General features: G+C 34.6%; 1 protein-coding gene across 1 annotated transcript; it reads left to right on the forward strand.

The window, feature by feature from the left end:
• The first annotated feature begins 217 nt into the window (after positions 1-217).
• Positions 218-23,307, forward strand: LOC108466917 (beta-glucosidase 42-like). The gene is made up of 13 exons (XM_017767290.2): positions 218-506; positions 1,398-1,464; positions 1,612-1,670; positions 2,425-2,500; positions 3,893-3,967; positions 4,043-4,130; positions 6,777-7,002; positions 7,816-7,931; positions 21,218-21,432; positions 21,504-21,538; positions 21,639-21,741; positions 22,109-22,217; positions 22,794-23,307. The coding sequence occupies exons 1-13, from the start codon at positions 402-404 to the stop codon at positions 22,987-22,989; spliced, it is 1,470 nt and encodes a 489-aa protein (XP_017622779.1). The 5' UTR covers positions 218-401; the 3' UTR covers positions 22,990-23,307.
• The last annotated feature ends 508 nt before the right edge of the window (positions 23,308-23,815 follow it).

A 23,815-nucleotide genomic window follows, 5' to 3' on the forward strand; every position in this document is an offset into this window, starting at 1 on the left:
ATTTTGTCAGAAATTAAGTGGGTGTCGACCATCTAGTATCTATTAGCTTTGGGGATTGTTCATTTCAAGTAATTTAGTTGATTATTTTTGAACTAGGATCATTTCTATAAAATAGCCTAAATTGTATAACAAATAGTACAACAAGTAGCAAATTAATCAAATTCTTTTTAGTACAAGTATCACATTGTTAATCAGCTAATATTTAGGGGCTAAACTTGACATTAACCTAAAAAAAAAAAACTAATGAAAAGTAATTATTTGGAATCTGGAATCGTTGAGTCGGAAATCTGAAATTGTGACGTAGATTAGAAGCATAAGTACATAAATATACAACAACTGATTCCCCTTTCTTCTGATTTCTCTGTTTGCGATTTGAGATAATAGGGTGGGAAAAAGAGAAAATGGCAAAGAAGGAACTTTTTAAAGAAAATGGGGAAGGAGAAGAAGTGTGCAGAGCTGACTTCCCTCCTAATTTTGTGTTTGGGGTTGCCACTGCTGCATATCAGGTATATTATCTATGTGCGGAACTTAAAAAACGCAAGCCATGCATTCTGTTTCAGTTTACGATTTGTCTCTCCAAATTTCTCTGACTTCTGTTCTCGTCTTTTCTCTTCATTTCTTTTGAGATTTCATTATAGGTTCCAGTTTCCTTCATTTTTTTAAAGATTTTTTTCAAAAAATAGGAAAAAAATTAATGATCCAATGAGCATCGCCATTCACATCAATTTAACTTTTAGTGTTTTCTTTTTTCCCTTTTGTTAAGTTCATCCCCGTCATTGGATGACCCAAGCTTTCCTCACTAGTTAATATCTGGTTCTGAAACAAATCAGAAGGCTCCATATATATTTGCTGGTTTCTTCGATCCACATTCCATGAATCCATAGTAATAAGTTTGATAGAAATATAATGAATGCTACAATTTAGCAATTATATGAAATAAAAAAGTCAGAGCAATTCAACTGATGAGAAGACTTCAAGAGATTAAGCCTTTGTTATTGTTGTTATATTTTGTTTTTTTGGTGGATTTGAAACCTTCTTAAATAAAAATATACTTCTTTATGAACTTATGAAGTGGAGATGTAAAAATATGGCATTTTCTTTTTAACATCTTACTGGATTGCCATCGAGGGCTTAATTGCTTGATCTTGCTCTCCTCATTATGAAATGCTTGGATTCGGGTCTCACTGGTGGCCTCTTGTTGATGTTAATCCCGAAAGCAGCAATGAAGCTTTCTGAGATGTAAATCTTGCCTTGCCTTAGGGGTTGGAGCAACCTATCTGCCTCTGGATACTTATTTACCAAAAACTAACTCTTACTCGACTTTTAGCAGCCGGCACATTATAAATAATTAAATCCTTTTAGATTTTTGAGTTTAGCTACTTTTTTCATGTTTTCAGATCGAAGGAGCCTGCAATGAGGGTAGCAGGGGTGCTAGCATATGGGATTCTTTTTCACACACTGAAGGTATATGTCTTTTCTCTTTTAAAACAACAACTACTAATAATATAGGAGAAGTGGAACTGACAAATTGTTGCTGTAACTATTTGGGTTGGTAATTTGATATAAGGGGATTTTTCATTTGAACTTGATTGGCAAACTGTGTCTTTCTAGGAAAAATTATTGATGGAAGCAGTGGTGATGTGGCAGTTGATCATTATCATCGATACAAGGTGGGTAATATAGGATTAGCCATGTTATGCTGTGTTTCTTATTTGTTCATTCTAAGAAGTTAAAGTTTTGTATTTTTAAATTTGATTTTATTATTAAGTGAATTCAGGAGATCTGGTGCTCTTTTTTATATTGGGAAGTGGATCTTTAGGAAAAAAGTAGGTGTTGTTTATGAAAAAAGGTATCATGTGTTGAACAGTATAACTTATTTCCTAGATATTATCAGTTCGAAAGTTCTTTATGCCTTTGAGTGACTCTAGATGGGGAGGGGTGGTGGTGAAAACTTCTCTTGAACTATTATCACACGAACAAGGTTTAATTATGTCCCCAGTTCTTGTACCCTTCGAACTTTTGAAATTTAGTGCCTTTGCTTTTAATTTCAATAATTTAGTCCTTGTAATTGTTTGATTTAAAAATTAAAGTCCAAATGTTAACACTATTAACAAACTTCCATTATATTTGAATACCTTGATTTAAAAAATTAAAGTCCATTTGATAACATATATTTAAATTTTAAAGAAGTCAATTAACATTGTTATCATTTGGACTATTATTTTTAAATCAAATAAGTCAAGGAACTAAATTCCTGAAATTAAAAGTAGGGAGACCAAATCTGAAAAGTTTGAAAAGTACAGGGACTAGGGGTAGACATGAACATTCAAACAATTATCATAAAGTTCGTTACTATGATATAATGCATATTTGTTCGCACTGGTCTTTCAGATTTCGATTTTTTGATTTTCTAATGTTATACAGGAAGATGTCAACCTTATACACAAGTTTGGATTTGATGCTTATAGGTTCTCCATATCATGGTCTCGTATCTTTCCTGGTATGCCCTTGTAGTAAATGCCTTCATTTTACCTCTCTCTCACTCTCTAATTTATTTGTTCTTGTAGATGGTTAATGATTGTGTAATGTTATAATATTAAAAATTTTCATAGAATAAACATTTGCCTCCTTCTACTTCGTAAGTTTCTCTAGTTAAAAGAATTGTAGTTGGTCATAAGTGCAAAATTTAGTCTTCTCCTTTTGAAATGCAGAATTTGGTCTTCCCTTTTGCTTTGTTTCCATCAATTTTCTTTAGTAAATCCTTTCTGCACTTCTGGTTGAGCTTTCTAGAACCAAGGGTGGTCACGGGAAGTTTTTATGCTTATGTATACACCTTAATTTTGATTCTAGATATAGGAAAGACTTGATGGACATGTTATATTTTATCATAGCATGTAAGATTTTTCATTCCTTTTTGTTTTAACAAAATTCTTGGCTGTCTATGGTTCACTTATTCTATATCATGTCTGGACCAAATGTTAGTATTGAACTATTGATTCCCTAAAATAGTCCTCGTCAGTTAACTAAATTTAAAAGTCATTGAAATATTTATTAAATCTTTTAATCTATCCTTGACCACATCATAGAAATATTCTAGTTGGCATTTTAGTTCGAAGATTTTGTAGTAACTAGGAGGTTTGATGGGCTGAATTTTGCAACAATCAATTTAAGAGAAGGTGTATTCTAGTTTTGAAGTTTTAATTATAATGAATTTTTCGATTGTCATCCAAATTTTATCTTTGTTATTGTGATGCATACTTCGTGTTTTTATAACAAATGGGACAATCAGGGTTTCCATAGAAAATGATGTGATGTCTGCATTATTATACAAAGAAAATGCAACATTTGGTTCTCACTAAAAGAAGCCAGCTTCTGGTTGTCTCAAGCATTAAGTATATGTGTAAAGCTTATTTAATGGGAAAGTGTGACATAAATGTTTATCTAATAATAAATAGTTGACACAATCATTTCTTTGGTACACAAAACCAAGTAATTGTTAGTTTTTAGATGAGTGGATAGTAAAACTAGTTTGCCATGCGACTGTGAGATGTATAAGTGAAGGATATAGAGAGGTGTTAATAGGTTTTAAATCTATCTTTATTTGCAGTTGGCTATTTTCTTCATTTAAACTTTTCCCCAACTCGTACCCAATTTCTGTGCTTTTATTACTAAATGGATGCAACATTCCTTTTCTTAATAATATAATTTTGGATGATCTAGGGATCTTATTTTGACCTCCACTATGAAGATCTAAGACTCAATCATGTCCCATAGGCTACTTTATTTGCATTTGAAGTGTGAATTCCTTTTATGCTTTTAGCTTATAGAATTTGGTGTACCTTGAGTTTGGTGACAAATGAAATTGTTATACTATTTTATGTTGTTCCTGTAGATGGTGTGGGAACCAAAGTCAACGAAGAAGGAATTGCCTTTTACAGCAACCTTATTAATGCTCTTATTGAAAAGGGTATGGAACCATTTGTACTTAATTTGCCGTAGCTATGATTATAACATATGTTAATCAAAGGTCTCATTTTTGCAGGCATTCAACCTTTTATAACTTTGTACCATTGGGATCTCCCTTTGCATCTTCAAGAATCAATTGGAGGGTGGTTAGATAAGCAAATTGTGTAAGTATTATGCCTTTAATGAATTATTTGATAGTCTATTAGAACTAGGGGTGTAATCAAGCCAGGCCTAGCTCAAATAGTGAAATGCTTGAGCTCAGCTTCAACTCACTACATCAAACTTTGCTTGAGCACAGTAAAAGGTTTGTTTGTCCCCACAAACCTTTTTTCAAAATTTTTTCGTGCTTGTTTGAAGAAAATGAACATGGTCAAAGTAAAACATTTTGCAAGTCAATGAATAAACCTCGTTTTTAAAGTAAAAGACAATTTACAGACCTTTTTGCTAACTTTTGATTGACAACATGCATTCAACACCTATAAGGAATATTGCTGCCACTCCTTTTTCTCACCAGTGATACCATTGGCGACTTTGCCTTCTTCCTCTTTCTTGCTTCCATATTTCCTTCTTTCATTGTTTTTTTTTTTTTTGGTTTTTAACTAGAACCTTGATTCAACCAAATTTGAGAAATGCCCATAAATTTAACAAAACTTCTTTGTGATAGCTAAACCCATTACAAATTTGAATTAGTGTGCTTCATCCTGGAGAAAAAATGTATGATTTTCCATCTTGTCTTCTTTAATCCTATATCCTTTTGATCTAATATGGAAGTAGAGAAGCAATCGAAAGTTTTTTTTTCCTAAAATGTTAGGTTTAAGGAAGCAATCTAATTGTTACAATCAGGGTTGTCTAAAAACTTTTACAATCTCCATTGAATTTCTCCTTTGTTTAATAATGTAAATCTTTTTTTGAAAATTGAGCAAATAACAAAAAAATATTTGCACATCATCAAAACAACAAAAAATATCAAAATTTCCAAAAAACAAGTCTATGCTTGAAATTATTTTCTGGAAGTCATTTTCAACAAAACAAACAGGCCCTAAGTTTCATTTTTAAACCACACCATCCAATATCTCTCAACTAGACTTGTTTACCTAGTAAAAATGAACTCAACTATCATGGTTGATATCAAATTTGATTGTGTGTTTGAGATCAAATTGAGTTTTTTTATTTGTGATTAAAAGTAATAAAAGATTATATTAAAAATAAAAAGTTCGATTAGGCTCACAAAGCACTCAAGTTGGGCATTAAGAGGCTTGAACTTGGTTCTCAAGCTTGGATTGGCATTGATTGACCATGTTCAAGTTTTTCCCGAGCTTATATACACCCTTAGTTGGAACTTGGGTATCACATAATATGTTTCTTGCCTACTAATAGTTTGTTGACAAGAGTCCACATACTTAGCTCTATTTTAGTTTTAGACAAAGCATATATAGATTTCCATACTGATATTATTCTTTGATTGCCTGATGCTTTCGTGGTTATTGGCCCACTCCTAACTTTGATCATTAGCTAGCCTCTAGAAGTTGCAGAAATTTGTGGTTTGACACTCATGATCAAAGGAAAGATATTGAAGCTAGGTATATTGCATCCCACATCAAGGTGTTATGAGATTGTAAATTCCAAATGAAGGAACACCCTTAGAAAATATGAATACATGCTTGTTTATTTGTGGCTAAATGGTGGTACCGGTAAAAGTTGACATGCACAAGGGACTTAGCAAGTAAGAATAAGAAGAAGATACTTATATTTTATTAGCACCCTTTTGTCACGAATGCTAATATAACACAAGTCATTTTCATTTCTTATGTACATGGGAAACTAGAATACCTTGAGACAGAGAATCAGTTAGAATCTATTTCATTTCATTTTCTAGGAAGATTCCTTGTAACATTCTATTGATGTTGCAGACTCGAGCCTACTTTTTCCTTAAATTTAGATGACATCGTGTCTAGGAAGAAGACTAAAATAATAATACCTTGTACGTTGTAGATCTGTTATGCTGCATTGTTTTCCCTTAACAAGTCTTTGGGAAAATTGTTTTTTGTCGTAAGTTCGCATTTTCCTCTGTGTAGCATCAACCCTTTTCCTTTATTATTCAGAAAATGAAATCAACTTGGAGTTCCGATCAAACAGTTTTCTCTAATATCGGTCTTAAGTTGTTAAGCCACCTGGGGTACTATAAACACGTTACTAGCTTATTGTAAATGGCAAGGTAATCCTGCTGAAGTTTCTCTAATAATAAAATTCTTTACTAGATGATACCATAGTTTTGGGGTTTTACACTTCTTTGCCAGTGTAATGCAGGTTGCTATTGATTGGTTGTTATTCAAACTTAGATCACCCAGTTTGGTCCTGCCTTTGGAGCTGTAATTCATAGCTTTCCATAGAGACAAGTTTCTTGTATTTCACATGTCAAGTGTAGAATATATGAAGAAACCTTAATGGTCGATCCTAACTGAAAGTTCTAGTAATATCACTAGAAATATTCTTATGAGGTTAGAGATCAAGTCCATTTGAATTATATGACTCCCCCCCCCCCCCTTTTTTTTTTTTTTCTCTTTTTCCTTCTTTTTGGCTGGGGAAAGGGGATTCGGGTAACATAGCATAGCATAGCATGGATAAAGTTGTATCCTTTTAGGGTAAGAGCACAGTAATTATAGATTATATGTATCATTTGCTTCTAGTATCTCTCTTAACATCAGGGAAAATCTCACAGTAAATTATTTCATTTTAGTGTCACTACAAGATTTATGAACCTAATAACATGTATACTAACATTGGAATGGCTTTTACTTGGTCATTTCCAGAAATTACTTTGCCATCTATGCAGATACTTGCTTTTCACACTTTGGTGACAGAGTAAAGAACTGGATCACTATAAACGAACCGCTCCAAACTGCAGTGAATGGGTATGATACTGGGATATTTGCTCCTGGAAGACGTGAAGGTTCTTCAGCAGAACCATATTTGGCTGCGCATCATCAGATCTTGGCCCATGCAACGGCTGTTTCAATATACAGAAGCAAGTACAAGGTACTGTAAAATGAACAGATCTAGAGAAAGAGTTAGGGAGTCAGTAAACATCCATCATCAAAAATAGAAATCATTGGTCATGTTGTGCTATATCTTGAAATTCTCTATTTGATCATAAACTACAAAAATAAGAGGTGCTTGAAATTTTAGAGGAACTCTTTTACAGTTTTTTAACATCCTTTGTTCTTACTGATTTCCTTTCTTTGTTCTCATTTGTTGGAAAAACTAACCTCTTGCCATCGAAAGGGAAAAGGCAGACTTGAGATCTAATCTAGCAAACTCTTCGAGGATGTTCACTTTTTCGTTTCTTTTTAATTTCCAAAAGATTACATGTTCAAATGCCAGCATTAGGTTATGGACTTATTTCACTTTTGATGATGTAGGCCTTTAAGGCATATAAAATTTTGAATGTGGTTGCACAGATAATCTTTACTGGTTATTATTTTTAGTTGAATACCTCCTGTTGTCATTAGTAAATAACATAGCTTCAAACTCTCAAGTATAATTTTTCACCACCTCAACCAAAGTTATAATGTAAAATTTAGATCTGTTTCTTTGATGAAACCCACCTTTATATACAGCTGTCTCATTTGGTTATCTTGTTCATTCTCTAAGACTCTCCAAATGAAGGCAAAGATTTATATCCAGGACATACTACAAATTACATTTCCATGCCAATATATTTTTTCTTTTTGTGATCATCATATGATTGTCATTTGTAGTTTTCCATGGGAAAAAAAAGAAGAAAACTCTTATATGTATAATGACAAGAATAACATTCTTTCTGCCACTGCTGTTGCTATACTTTTCTAGGATAAGCAAGGTGGACAAATTGGGTTGGTGCTAGATTGTGAATGGGCAGAGGCTAATTCTGATAAAATTGAAGATAAATCTGCTGCAGCAAGGCGCCTTGATTTTCAACTTGGATGGTATTTCTTCTTGTGTTCAATGTTTTTCACTTTAGATAACAAGTTAATTATTTTGATCACCTATATAAAGAGTAGATTTTTAATTGGATTTTCTGTTTTTTTTTTTAGCTTAAACATATAGAAAGAAGATTCAAATTTGATGTAGCCAAGTTAGGGTGTGAATGAGACATTTCCACTAGCTAGCTATTTTGGTTTGTTACTAGGAAACTCGAATTTTGCTTGGGCTATATAGTGAGTTGAGTTTGAGTATCCTCATGTTGGACCTCGATTAGCTGTGAACATAATAGAACTTTTTTACTTTTTTATTTAATATATTTAGTTTCTAGTTAGTATTAGAAAATCTCAATTTGAACTCAAGCTTAAGTATAAACAATTGAGTTTGAAGTCAAGTATGAGAATCAAGCTTATTTTTACTAGGTATATGAGCTTAACTGAGCCTCATTGAGCAATTTCAAGCAGTTTGATTTTTATTTTGAATTGAGCTCAAGCTTAAAAGTCTTAGGCTTGAGCTTTGTTATGATTGTATGTATGGGATTGATTCAGCTCATTGAAAGGAGACTGAAACCTTCAGTTCATCAAAGGGAGAATGTAACCTTAGGACTCGACAGAGAGAGACCCAGATATCTTTAGGATTTTTTTTTATAGAAGTTTCTGTTAAAAACAGGCTATTTCGATTATTTTTCACAAGAAATTACATAAATATTTATACACATAGTGAGCCTAACTTAGGAAACTTTACACTAGGAAACAGACTAATTCTAGGGATGTTGTACCTAAAAACAGCCTTAAAGTTAGGGATAAAATATTTACAGAATCCTACTTGATACACTCAAATATTCCTTAATTAGGAAACTGAAATCTGACAGTTTCACTTAGGGTTTTATTATTTCATGTATTCCTTTAAATAAGGTGTGTTATGGCCTTAATGATCGTGATGATCGTAATGACCCAGATAGCATTTGTTGTGTTCACAATTGCCGCAAACGCAACATGACCACTATTTAAATGACTAAGCCTGCCCAACTTGCATTAGTGAAAACTTCAATGTATCGGCTTGTATTCCTCTTGAAGTAGAGACCTTTTCCAAGAGTCATCTTTAAGTATCCTAGAATTCTATAGACTGCTTTCATGTGGTCTTGCAGAATCATGAATTGACACACAACACTAACTAGTAAAGCAATACAGGGTTTAGTGTGTGACAAATATATCAATTTTTCAATGAGCCTCTGATATTTGCCTTTGTCCACTAGATTACTTTCATTAGATCCCAATTTTTGACTTGTGTTCATTGAGTACTTGTTGGTTTACATCCAAGCATTCTTGTTTCTTTTAACATATCAAGTACAAAATTTCTTTGAGATACAAAATTCGACTCCTTTAATGCGCTACTTCCATCCCTAGGAAATACTTGACTCGTCTAAAGTCCTTGAACTTGAATTCTTTTACCAATAGTCCTTTAGACAATTCAACTCCACAATATCATTCCTTGTTAAGATTGTACCATCTACATAGATAATAAGGGCGGAGAGTTTCTTTCTTGTGTATGTTTGATGAATGAAGTATGTTTTGCTTGACTTTGAAAATATCCTTGTCTTTTCACATCTTTAATAAATCTATCAAACCAAGCTTAAGGAGATTGAGCCTATATAGTGATCTTTTCAGTTCGCATACCTTTTTCTTGGTGGTCAAATAAAGTTTCATCAACTGTCATTTGGTTGGTTGTTGTTGAATCCACATTACAATCAATTAACTTTGCTTTTCTGCCATTGAAGGCGCATAAATCATTACCTTTATGAGCCAAGGATGTGGATCCAGCTACATAGGAAGGAGCAAGGGTTGAAAGTTGAGTTTGACCGACTAATTTTTGGAGTATTTCCAACTTTTCTTCACTGATATCTGAGGACTCGACTACTGGAGAGTATTTCCACCTTTTCCTTAGCAAGTCCAGTCTTCTTCCCTGAATCTTGGTCTTGAAACAGTAATTGGGATAAATAACGACAATGCATTTTGTGTCTCTAGTAAGTTTCTGCATGGTCACAAGATCAATAACCCAAAAGCTAACATTGGCACTAATAAAATATGAAAAGAAAGATGACAAAAAGAGGATGGAAAAACCATCAACATTTTCTTGAGTAACTTGTATGTAACAATGGTACAAACCTAGGTAGCTATATACAACCAAAAATTATAAACTAGGATATTAGCAATAAAATCCTCTAAGTTAGTCCTAAAATCAAGGGTAAAATGATTCTTAATGTAGAAAGAATTGAAACTGTTTGGGAAAGAATCCATGTATGGCTATAAATTATATCGTTAGCTAGGTGTCATATCTATCAATATTTTTTAGGTGTCATATCTATCAATATTTTTTCTCCTAGGATCTTTGGTTGCATAGCTTATGTGCACGTTTAAAAAAGATCAGTCTACATTAAATTCGAGGGAAAAAAAGTGTGTTTTCTTGGGATATGCTCCTAATAAAAAAGGGTATGAATTTTATAATTTATGTACCAAGAAATTTTATATGACAGTGAATGCAACTTTTTTAGAAAATTTACCTTTTTTCAGCAAAAGTTTCATTCAAGTGGAGAAATTAGAGGAACCGAATTTTTGGGAAATAAAACCTTTATCGCAAATAGTTTTTGACTCTTCAAAACAAAACCTACTAAATTGGATAAGGGAACTAGGGTCAACCAACTTGGAAACACTGAATTTGATATTGGACTATCATATATGGAAATACTACGAATGGCAAAAAAATTGATCCAATCTTGAGCCTATGGTTTATTCTAGGAGAAATATCCTTGACAGAAGTAAAGATCATTTGTTCTTCCAAGCACACAACCATAACAAATCCTCGAATGAAGTTCATCCAAATATATTAGGTAATTTGGATTCCATTGATCCTTCATCCTCTTTGCCTTTTATTTTGAATCCTGATGAAATTGCTTTTCCTGAATCTAGTCTAAACCCAATACCTATTATTCCTATTCAAGAATCATATTTTCTTATTGCCTTAAGAAAAGAACCCGAACTTGCACTAAACATCAAATTGTCAAATACATCTCCTATGACAACCTTTCTACCAAGTATAGAGCTTTCACTTCTAAGATTTCAAACATTATGGTGCCTAGAAATATTAAGGAAGCACTAGATGAGCGGAATTGGAGATTGGCAGTATTTGAAGATATGATGGCATTAAAGATGAATGGTACATGGTAGATAGTTGAACTATCCATTGAGAAGAAGGTTGTAGGGAGCAAATGGGTATTCACAGTCAAAAGTAAAGCAAATGCTGGTATAGAAAGGTATACGACATGATTAGTAGCCCAAGGCTTTACTCAAACTTATGGGATAGATTACCGAGAAACTTTTTCCTTTGTTGCGAAGATAAATACAATCTAAGTCTTGTTATCTCTTGCTATGAATTCTAGTTGACCTTTGTATCAACTTGATGTGAAAAATGCTTTTATCAATGGAGATCTAGAAGACGTATTTATGAGCCTACCATTTGGCTTTGAAGAAGAACTTGGGGCTAGAAAAGTTTGCAAACTAAAAAAGGACGTATGGATTCAAGCAGTCACCTAGAGCATGGTTTGAACGTTTTAGCAAGGTAGTAAAGAAGTATAGGTTTATACAAAGTCAAGCGGATCACACCATGTTTTACAAGCATTCAGGAGAAGGTAAGGTTGCTATATTAATAGTATATGTTGATGATATTATCTTAATAGGAGATTATGATGAGATGGATAGATTGAAAATGAGATTAGCCAAGAAATTTGAAATAAAAAACGTAGTTCTAAAATACTTCCTTAGAATGGAGTTTGTGAGGTCTAATGGGGGAATTATTGTAAATCAGCGTATGTATTTGATTTACTTGATGACCAGACATTATGGATTGCAAATTGGTAGAAACTCCCATTCACTCATTTGGTCCTGAACATTTTAAGGTTGCTTATAGGATTCTATGGTATTTAAAGGGGACACCAGGCAAAGGGTTGTTCTTTAAATCTCAAGGACATCTTCAAATTCAAGCTATATGATGCAAATTGGGTTGGGAGTATAATTGATAAGAGATCAACCTTGGGATATTGTATATATGTTGGCGATAACTTAGTAATCTGGCATAGTAAAAAGCAGAGTGTAGTTGCGAGTAGTGCAGAAGTTGAGTTTAGGGTTGGTGCTCATGGTATCTGCGAAGTAATGTGGACTAGGAGAATACCACAGGAGTTGAGAGCTTCAGAGCTCGTACCTATCAAGTTGTATTGCGATGATAAGGCTACTATTTCTATAGCTAACAGTCTAGTTCTTCATGATCGTACGAAGCATGTTGAAGTGGACAAACATTTGAATAAAGAAAAAATAGGTGGTTTAGTGTGCATGACTTAGGTTCCTACTGAAGATGAAGTAGCTGATTTGCTTACAAAGAGACTACTGAGAAAACAATTCGACTTTCTAAAACCAAGCTGACTATGAAATATTTTTAAACCAGCTTGAGGGAAAGTGTAGAAAGAATTGAAATTGTTTGGGAAAGAATCCATGTATAGTTGTAAATTGTATGGTTAGTAGGTGGTAGGGACGAATGCGGAATAAGAAAGAATTGAAATTGTTTGGGAAAGAATCCATGTATAGTTGTAAATTGTATGGTTAGTAGGTGGTAGGGACGAATGTGGAATAAGATCGCAAATTTGACCTAAGGCTCTAGACGAATAAGGAAACTTGGAGTTTGATTTAACATGAAGCACAAACAATTGAAGTTAAAATTGAAAGGGCAAAAAATCAAGTAATAAAAGAACAAGAAGATCGAATTAAGAATTAAGGTTCTTGAAAGAATCCAAGTCAATTAAGAAAGCACTTGTTCTTGATGCATTCCAAACAAAATAAGGCTGTCAACTAACTGAAAATAAACAGTTAGAACATATCTGAAGGTTAAAGACTAAAATCGAATGAAATAAAAAAACAGATCAAAACAAAGTTCAACCAGCCAAGAAGAATGAAGAACCCAGTGTTTGAAGTAATTTGGGTTGTCTTTGATGAAGAAGATGTCGAATTGAGATCTAAACAAAAGAAACAAAACAGATTAAAAGTTAAATGAAAACGAATGAAAAAGAAACCCAACAACAAAGAAATGTAAGGGTGGGAAAAAGGAATCTAATAAGGTCTCTTAGAAGAGAAAGAATTGTTCTTGAACTTTAAAGAAGTCTTCAATCAGATCTGAAACAAAATAACAAAAACAGTTTAGTATAATGAAGAATTAAGCCAAAAGCAAATTGTTTTGTGACAAAAGAATTCAAATAACAAGAAAAGCAAAGAATTTCTAATTTTGGGATGTTTCTTAACGAGGTAAGATATGAGAACACCCTTCTTAATTAAAAAAAGATTTGAAATCAAGTAAATTCAAAGATTAGATTCAAAATAATAAGAACAAAATAGAAAAAAAAAAGAGAAAAAAAGAAAAGAGATGAAAAACATAAGTTGCGTGTAGAAGCCCTTAAGAACCTTGAAAACAAGATGAACCTACAATCCTTTTTAAATGACTCTAATTTTCCCTCCAAGAAAGAATCATTGACAAAAAAAAGCTTAAAAGATGATTCCCCAAATTTAAAACTATTGTTAAAACTCTTTTAAAAGAAAGCTCAGGAAAAGTTCTTTTAAAAAATACTTAAAGAGAATTTTATTAACTCAAAAATAAATAATCAATAAATTAATAAAAAGGGAAGAGGGCGCACTCTATTTATAGCCTCCCTCCTAATCTTAATAGGATTTGAAGTGTGCCAACTAATCATGACAACTCAGTCAACACCTTATCAAATAACTAACTAACATGTGAATAAATCTTAGCGTGAAATTGAATGGGAAATTCGTCCAAGGGTCTAAATGGGTTTCTTAGGTCGAATTTTTACATGTTGATCTACTAATTAAGTAAAATTAAATAGAAAATTTAAAATGTTTACAAGCTATGCCACTTTAACAATTTGACTAGATATTCAACTAAGTCTTGTTATGGGCTGTGATTTAAAGCCCGTTTCCAAAGCACAAAGAGCGTCCTATGGAGGTATACATATTTAATAGGACTCATTTAACCCACTGAATTGACCCGATTCAAAAAACAAGTGATGAAGTTCATCTACTTGAGGCCTTGGTGGCCCAGCGAAGCATTTATGGGAAATTAGCCCTTAGTAAATAAAGTAATTTTAAAATTTTTGTAATTTGATAAAGATTTGATTTTGTTATCTTGTGGATTATTAAAATCCCTTAATTGTACATAGGCTTCAATCTCGTTTGTCAATGTAATTCGGTCTATACTGTCGGTTTTTTAATTAATCATTGTTTTCCATTCTTTAGTAGTGAATATTAAATTAAGAGTATTTACTCAAAAACCTTATTTGCATTGCTTTTCTGTGGTTATAATTAATCATTGTTTTTGAGATTGCATTTGAAATGAAGGAATCGCCTAAGGTCGCATGGATTGCGAGACGAAAAGTGTAGCCTCGTGACAGTTGATACTCGTGCTAAGGCTACAAAGGCACCATTTGAGATGTCGAAAGAAGTTGTAGATTAGATTGAGCCAATGGGCACCCGTGGGAGGGTTGGGAAAACAAGCCGATCAATGACATGTTGTCGACTTTTGAAGGACGAGTGGTTAATTTTGAGGAGTTTTTGGGGGGTATGAGAGACACTTGAGGTGATCGAAAGATGCATTGATAAGTGAGACTTAATGAGGGAGCAGTTCAGAGATTTTGTGTTGGAGTTTCTCAATTTGAATGTGGAAAAGATGTAAAAGGTGCTTAATTCCACTATGGGTAAGTTGACGGAGAAGAAGGATGCTGTCAAGGCCATGATGATGGCTTCAAAAGAGGAAATAATGGCCACGACGAGGGGAATTGAGGAGCTCAAAAGAGAGCTTGCCATGTGTCAAGCCACTATATGAGTAGAGGAGTGTTGGGTGCAACACTCAACCGTGAGATAGATGTCTCGAAGTCGAAAGAGTTTACAGGGACAAGATCCGCAAGTGATGTGGACAACTTTTTGTGGGGAATGGAGTAATTTTTGTGCCAAAGGCATCATGGATGGTGTTATTAAGGTAAACACTATTGCTATATATTTCATTGATGTTTCTTTGTTACGATGGCACCGTAGATCTATAGATGAGAGGCGTGATGGAACCATAGCTGGGACTTTGGTAGAGTTCCAAAAGGAATTCAAGGCACAATTTTACCCAGAGTATGACGAGGAAGATGCTCAGGTAAAGTTGTGCCGGTTTATGCAATAGGTCACAGGTAGGGAGTATGTGCAGGATTTCAATGAACTCATACTCCAAATTTTTTATTTGAGCGAGAAAATTGATGGGTTGAAGCCATGGGTGAGGCAATAGTTGTAACGCCAAAGAGTCCAGGAACTTAATAAAGTCATGACGGTAGGGAATCCTTAACTAAACTTATTCTGAGGAAAGAGCATTTCGTGTCTTCAAAGCCAAATGGAAAGGGCATTGGTGGGAAAGATGAAGGACATGACGAGTATGGCAACGTAATAGTGGCAACAATGACAATAGGGAACCACGAAACGGTAAGTGGAAAATCAACAACCCAAAAAAGAAAAGGAGTGAGATAAAATGCTTCATTTGCAATGGTCTACATATGGTAAGGAACTGTTCAAAGATATTTGTGTTTTCTGCTATCAAAGGGGATGTTAAGCTAAAAGAAGAGGCCATGAGGCTTGGTTTTATTGTAAGGGTTCTTGTAGCCTCGAAATCCAATGAGAGTGAGAAAAAGCTAGTGAAATGTTTTTTGTGTTATAGGCCGCATAGGTTGCAGGAGTGTTTAGAGTGATTTAAGTTATCCGTGACTAGTAAGGGAGAGAAAGCGGAGCCCGATAAGAGTAAGACTTCAAAGCTTGAGTCATAATACTCATTCCTGCAAAGAGTACTAACAAGCAGTTATGGTTGATGTTTGCGGATATTAACATTGCGGGCTAGAGAAAGTGCTCTTGTCGATAAAGAAGCATAAGATTTATTCATATCGGAGAAAGTCACTAGCAAACTTGGTCTATTGATTAGAAAAACGAATAAGAGGATTAAGACGGTAAATTTCAAAGAGGTTTTTACTGTGGGAGTAGCACGAGGAGTTGAGTTACAACTCGCCAAGTGGAAGGGCAAGAAAGATTTTGAGTTAATCCACTTAAATGATTACGGTTTTCTTTTTAGCTTGAACTTCCATGACAAGATTAAGGCATGCCTTTTTCATTTTGTCAATTGCATTCATATATTTGATGATTTGATATCACGAATTGTTGTGTCGATAAATCGAGACATGAAGGTTGGAATCAAGGTTTTGTCGGCAATATAACTAGCTGAGGATGTTTCGTATGGGAGGAACATTAACTTAGTAGATCGGATTGCTGAGGAAGCTCCTTTGGAAATGTTAGTTGGGCAAAAACTTGTTGAGTCATTAGTGGGGCTACCACCTATGATAAAGGTGGGTTGTGCATCAGACTTTGGCGGTAAGGTGGTGATGCAAATTGGCCAGTTGAGACGAATAAATGTTGAGTGAGGTACATCTCAAACATTTCGTTAGTGTTTTTCGTTCTAATCTATTGGCTTGGCAAGAACACAAGAGTCCTTTCAAAGTTCTGAAGTGGGAAAGCCGAGGGACTTATAAATTAGAGTTGACGGGAAAACTCAAGGTTAGTGTAGTGTTCAATGTGGGCATGTCGAAGCCTGGTTGTTTGGATCAAGAGGATCCAGATCGAGGTAAGTCAGAATGTGGGCGAGTAACGAGCTCTTGCGAACGAGGTGTACCAAAGAGAAGCAAAACGGGTCGAGTTAGGAGACGACAGAAGCCGAAACAAAAGTTTTGAGGGGCAAGACTACCCAATAGTGAAGCTAGTCGAGAAAGGGCTAAGGTGTCGAGAAAGTTCCGAGGCGAATCAAAACAATCTCATGCCAAGGATGCAACGAGGGTGGTGTGAGAATTGGTAAGGGAGAATGTTAGGAGCCGCGGTTCAGAGCTCGTGACTAAAGCAGAAAGAGCGTCTCATAGAAGTCTACATATTAAATCGGGCTCATTAACCCACTTAAATTGATTCGATTCGAAGAACAAGTGATGAAACTCATCTACTTAAAGCTTTGGTGGTCCAGCGAATCATTTATGAGAAATTAGGATTATCTAGGTTGTAACACCCCGAACCTGAGACCATCGCCGGTGTCGGACGCGAGGGGTTAACGAGCCAAGTCCTCTTAAAGCACCGACCAATTTGGCATTTCAGACAGGCTGGAAAACTGCGTCCATGTCGCCTTAAAATCATATCTCGAGTTTCAAAACTCGAAAGCGATTTCGTAAATTTTCCACAATTTAGACTCATATATCCTTCCATGGATTTATTTCTAGAATTTTTGGTCGGGCCAATTGGTACAGTTTATTAGTTAAAGTCACCCATGTTACGAGGATCGACTTCTCGACCTTCGCGTTACAACTTGAATATCTCTCATGCAGGGCTTTAATCTGGTGCCGTTTGTTTCTAATGAAACTAGACTCAAAATGGAATCTGCACATATAAGGCATGACTCCTAATTCTTTCGGATAATTTATAGTAAATTTTTAAAGTCATGACAGGGGACCCGAAACCGTTCTGACCTGTCTCACGATAACTTTAATATCTCTTAACAAGTAACTCCTATGACCGTTTCGTTTCTTCTATATGAAAGTAGACTCATCAAGGTTCATTCACATAACTTATTCACTATTTAATACCATTCCTACAATTTTGGTGATTTTTCAAAACCACACCACTGCTGCTGCCAGCATCTGTTTTCAAGGTAACCTTTACCTATTTCATGATTTCCACGATTCAATTGCCCTCTTTGCATACATAGTACAAAGTGTGATCATGATTAACCATTCCAATGGCTAATCTTCTCAAAACAATTCCATACCCCATAATGATCAACATACAACGATTATAGTATCATACCAAAAACGTATATAAGCCATTTTCGCATGGCTATCCAAGTTTACACAAAACCGAAAGGTACATGACCTTCAACAATAGGGTAGTCCTATACATGCCATTTCAAAGTTCAACCAAAATTATACCAAAATGGAGGCTTTGATAGTGTAGATGACTTGACTTTAATGATCCCGAATCCGATCGCTAACGAGCAAAATCTATAAAACAGAGAGCCAAAGCAACGGGGTAAGCATTTTTATGCTTAGTAAGTCTCAAGCAATAAAATCAGCTTTAACTAAAGCATTACATTCACATAGCCAAATGAATCATTTCATTAATACGCATTCACATAATCATACTTACTTCACACTTCATCATTATATACTTTCACAAGATATCAACCAATTCAATAGCTGAAAACTCGTTAGTCGATTGAGCGAATGTTACTCAAACATATCGACTTTTCCAATGCACATATAAACATACCTTATCCTTTGGGCTTTTCGCGTACTAATTAAATTTATTACAACAACCAACGCTCACCTCCAGCCCAAGCTTCTTGAATACAACCGGATATAACCACATGCACGAATGCCTTGGTCTTAGCCGGATAGAACGACTTGCACAAATGCCTTGGTATTAGCCCGGATTTAACAACTTGCACGAATGCCTTGGTCTTAGCCGGATGTAGTCACTAGCACAATTGCCTTGGTCTTAACCGGATATAATTACTAGCATAAATGTCTTGGGACTTAGCGGATATCATTCAATTGCTCATGCACACACATACATCAATAATCATTACACATCCATGTTTCATTTTCGTTATTAAGGCTCAAACACAAACATATCACTAGCATAATCGCCGGGACTTAGCAGGATATCATTCAAATACTCATACACACATAAATCAATAATCATTATACATCCATATTTCATTTCACATAATTCGAGTAGGGTCATTTCTTGAGGACTTACCTCGGATGTTGTCGAACGGCTTCAACGGCTATTCGATCACTTTTTCCTTCCCTTTATTGGATTTAGCTCCCTTTTGCTCTTGAGTTTAATCTTGATGCAAGTTTAGCCAAATCTCCTTCTAGATCTCTTCTAAACAAAGAAAATGAAGCAAAAATCTCTTCTTCCTCTTAGGAATTTCAGCCAAAGGAAGGAGGGAAAAGATGAACAATTTTTTGTTTTTCTTTCTTAGTCTTTGCTCAAAGAAAGGATGAATGACAATTTTTTTTCTTTCTTTCTCTCTAGCTACGGCACCATGGGGGGCATTCATGCTCATTTTTTCTTTTTTTTTTTCATTTCTTAATTCTTTCTACATAATGCACTAACTAGACATGTTGGAAACATGTCCCCCTATATAATCTAGACATGGCCGACCACTCATCCAAAATAAATGGAGTATTTGACATGCAACTCCATTTATTTTGCTTCATTCCTTTATTAACCTCTTAAAATTAGCTACATATTTTTAAATCCTTTCACATGAGTCCTTTTTCTTTCAATTCACAATCAAATTAACTAAATCAAAGAATTCAAAATTTACACATGCATTTTCCCATATTCTAGACAATAAATATTACGTTCGAGCATGTCGGTGACTCGGTTTAGCGGTCCCGAAACCACATTCCGACTAGGGTCAATTTTGGGCTGTCACATAGGTAAATAAGGAAAGTAATTTTAGAAGATTAATAATTTGATAAGATTTGATTTTGTAATCTTAGGGATTATGTGAATCCCTTAATTGTAGGTAGGTTTTGATCTTGTCTGTTGTTGTAATTCGATCTATACCGTTGGTTTTGAGAGAGTTTAACTATAAATATAGAGCCTTCCCTTCATTTGTAATAATTCATTGTATTCAATTTTTTAATAGTGAATACTAAATCGAGAGCATTTATTCAAATACCTTGTATGCATTGCTTTACTGTGACTATTCTGTTTTTTTGAGCTTCTTTTGTCTTTGAGATTGCTTCTGCTATATTTTGGTGCATTAGAAAAATTTTGCGATAATTCTCAATTTGTGAGAGTTAGGCTGACTTAGTCGCATTTGAAGCGAAAGAATCGCCTAAAGCTATACAGATTACAAGACGAAAGGTCTAGTCCTGTGACACTTTTCCAAATTTCATTATGGGCTTGTGGACATCTCAATGAGCCGATTTTTAAGAACTTGTACTTGTGATCTATTCGCTCCCGAAACTGACTCGTTTAAGCTTGTGCATGTAATCTATCGGGCACTGACTTCAAGATTCGGTTTCTTGGACCAAAGATTTCAAGATTTGAAATCTTGATTTCCTTTACTCCTCGTATGCACTTTTAAGGCCTTTGTAATGAAGTCTTGTATGATCCCATTCAGTCATGCTTTGATTTGCTTGGCTTTTGACCTTGTTATTAGGCTTTGAAGTAGTGTATGCCTGTCATGTCTATGAGCTAGATATTGGGCCTAGCCCATCACGTCTATGAGCCTGATATTGAGCCTTGATGCTTGAATCACTAGGTGTCAAATTTGTCAATATTTTTCTCTTAAGAATTAGTGATATTATTTTGTACTTTATGTAGGTTGTAACTTTACAAAAGATTACTCAATGAATTGATTCAATATTCCACTATATTCATGATTTCAAAGTCTTAAAATTTAGGTCCTAAATCACTATAATTGATACATAATGTTCTAAAATAATTGATTGTTTTCCCTCGTAACCATGAAGTTTTTGGAGCCATAAAAGATAAGTTAGTTGTAAATAGTCAATCTGTCAAGCTTTCTATAATTTCTAAGTTATGAGGTCTGGAAAAATCAGTTCAAACTAATGCAAATGTTCTCATAAATGTAAATGGAAAATGTTCCCTTTATTATATTTGAGAAATGTTGCATGTAAAAATGTTGAGAGCCTTGAATAGTAGCTGTTGACAGCCAATATTTGACAGCCATGAGATTCTTCCAATCTCTGAAATTATGGATTAGATATACTTGAAATTAGGGATTGTATATTATTTCTTGCCTTAGATAATTTTTTCTCTTTGTATAAATACCTATCTAATCATTTTTTTTGTATGAGTGAAAAATTTTCAAATCCGTTTAAAATTCGTCCCTCAAATGTCTAATCTCATCAAAATATTTATGATGCTTTGCAACAAGAATCTCCTGTGGGTGAGATAGGTGAGGATACTTATATTGGCCTTGATGTTCAATGGCAAGGTAGCAAGCAATTTAAACTGCAGGCATTGCTAAAAGAAGAGTTATTTGTCATAATCAAAATATTATTGAACATTTTATGTACATCATCCCCAACTGACCCTGTTGATAAAATTACATCCTAATTGCAATACTATTGCTACAGGTACTTGTGCCCATTATATTATGGAGACTATCCTGCAGTTATGCTTGAAAGATTAGGAGATCGACTTCCCAAGTTCTCGGAGGAAGAAAAGAAATTGCTTTTAAACTCTTTGGACTTTCTTGGTCTTAATCATTATACGTCAAGGTTTATTACTCATGCAACAAGTTGTTCTGAAGAAAGTTATTTCTATAAAGCACAAGAGATGGAGAGAATCGGTAATAATTTCCATGTTTATGTGTTTATGTCTATCTGTGATTTGTATACTAATGTTCTCTGTAATTATCAGTTGAATGGGAAGGGGGTGAAAAGATTGGTGAAAAGGTGCATACTCTTTTGTCTCTTTACTGTACATGTGTATTTTATATGATACCACATCTTTCTTTGGCTCATTTCAATATGCTAAAATATTAAAGCATGGCAGGCAGCTTCAGAATGGCTTTACATTGTCCCTTGGGGCCTCCGGAAGGTTCTCAATTATATAGCGCGAAAATACAATAATCCCCCAATATACATCACCGAGAATGGTATGCAGTTTGACTTTAAGAATTGCAATGATAATCAATTTATGGTTTCTGCTTTTGCTTTTGCATCTATTTTTCATATAAGCAGTTTCTGCATGGTTTATTTGGTGACACCCTATATAAAAATCTTTCTTACTTCTAGAAGACATTTTCTTTTTAGCAACATAGGGAATATTCCTTGTGAGCTGGTCAAGCACCTCATAAATGAGGTATCTTTCTGGTTCAGCCTGTTGACGGGCTACTGTAGAACCTTCTGTAGTCGGCATAAAATTGTACAATCAACTGGTATCCTTACTGCTAAACAAGCTTGGTTTGCTTCTCCTCCGCTGATTTTTATTTTTTCTATTTTTCTATGTCAAATTTTTGGCAGGGATGGATGATGAAGAGGACAACAGTTTGCCCCTCAATGAGATTCTTGATGACAAATTAAGAGTTCACTACTTTAAGGGATACCTTGCTGCAGTCGCTCAGGCAATCAAGTGAGTTGGTCCACTTTTAATTTTCATATCACATGCAGACTTTACGAATTAAAGCAACTACAAAGCTGGAAGTTCCCAAGGGGATATTCTGGTGACAGGAACTTGCAGATTGTATGTTGAAAATCTCAAGCTCAAGTGAGATTGGCGGGATGGGATTTACATGGGATGTGGGAGGTGTTAATGGGTCTGCTTTTGTACTAAAAATGAAAATTCATCACCCCTAATCTTTTTAAAAGATCAAATAAAAAGGTAATGTTGAGAATAATGGATAGTTTATATGTAATCCATCATAAACAACATTATTGGGATTTAGTCCACGTATTTGGAGATTTTCTTATAACTAAAGATGGATGAAATTTGCTAATTGAGCATCTTCTTGGAGGTTTATTTGAATGTGGTCGGTGTAATTAAATCCTCAAATATTTTATTAGTATTTATTTATACATATATTATGTCTGATGATATTATCAAAGTTCAGTACTGAACCCACTCGATTGCATGGAGTGTTGAATATTACTTGTGTTTATAGTCAATGAAAGAAATTCAAGTTCATTACATTTACATATTTACATACAGGGATGGAGCAGATGTGAGGGGATACTTTGCATGGTCATTATTAGACAATTTTGAGTGGGCTCAAGGCTATACCAAGCGCTTTGGTTTGGTTTATGTAGATTACAAGAACGGTCTCACTCGGCATCCCAAATCTTCAGCATATTGGTTCTCACGGTTCTTGAAAGGCGGTGAAAAGAAAAATGGCAAGGAAAACTAAATTGTCTGAAGCTGAAATTGCCAAGCTACAAAACTAGTCTTTTCATCTCGAATCCATAGTGTTGTAGCCAAGAAGAATAAAAAAGTTTGCTTAAGTGGTTGGCAAGGGTCTAACTTTAAAGAACTGAAATGGAACGTTTCTGATGCTATTTCTGGTTTCTGTAAAGCAGATATGATGAGGTACATTAAGTGCCTGGTATGCTTTCTTTGCAGCCTTTTTGTTTTGATGTCATACGTACTATATATGAAATAAGCTGGTGTGTAATTCCAAGACGTATTTGCTACTTTAATTTTCAATTATCATTACTTTCAAAGTAAACCAGAGTATGTAGAAGATAGTAGTAATAACATACCAGGCTGACCTTTGTTCAGTTGGTACCGGAGGACTGAAGTGGGTTCTTTAGAGGTGGCAAATGAGTAGTTCCACAGGGTTTGGCTTGGATCAGGCATTCAGGTATTAAAAAGTTTAGCTAACTTTGGATTTTGATTTACTCCAAGATGGATGACTTGAGATTATTAAAATGGACCAAGTTTAGTCCGGATGTTTAGCAGCAACAGTTAATCCCAAGCATTTTGATCTGTCTTTGGTGCGAAGAACGAGTGGAGAAGGGTTCAAAAACTAAATAGTACGAATGATATTGAACTGCAAAGTCTATGTCCTGCCTATTGGTTTCATGGTCTACATTTTGGTGATGAAGAAAGGCTATCTAAGCTTAGAGCCATTGTCTTCCCTTTTATGGCCTCCGTATTGATGCAACACTCGGAAAGGCCTCTAGTTTTGGGGATCAAGTAGGCACAATCCGTTAATATAAGAAGGCAAAACAACA

The sequence above is a fragment of the Gossypium arboreum genome, chromosome 2, assembly GCF_025698485.1.
Source record: "Gossypium arboreum isolate Shixiya-1 chromosome 2, ASM2569848v2, whole genome shotgun sequence".
NCBI lineage: Eukaryota > Viridiplantae > Streptophyta > Magnoliopsida > Malvales > Malvaceae > Gossypium > Gossypium arboreum.

What these genes read in the sequence shown, in the direction of transcription:
- LOC108466917 (XM_017767290.2), top strand. Translation starts at nt 402, where the DNA reads ATGGCAAAGAAGGAACTTTTTAAAGAAAATGGGGAAGGAGAAGAAGTG. An exon ending in ATCATTATCATCGATACAAG is followed by an intron (nt 1,671 to 2,424) that starts GTGGGTAATATA and finishes AATGTTATACAG; the next exon opens with GAAGATGTCAACCTTATACA. An exon ending in AATATACATCACCGAGAATG is followed by an intron (nt 21,742 to 22,108) that starts GTATGCAGTTTG and finishes AATTTTTGGCAG; the next exon opens with GGATGGATGATGAAGAGGAC.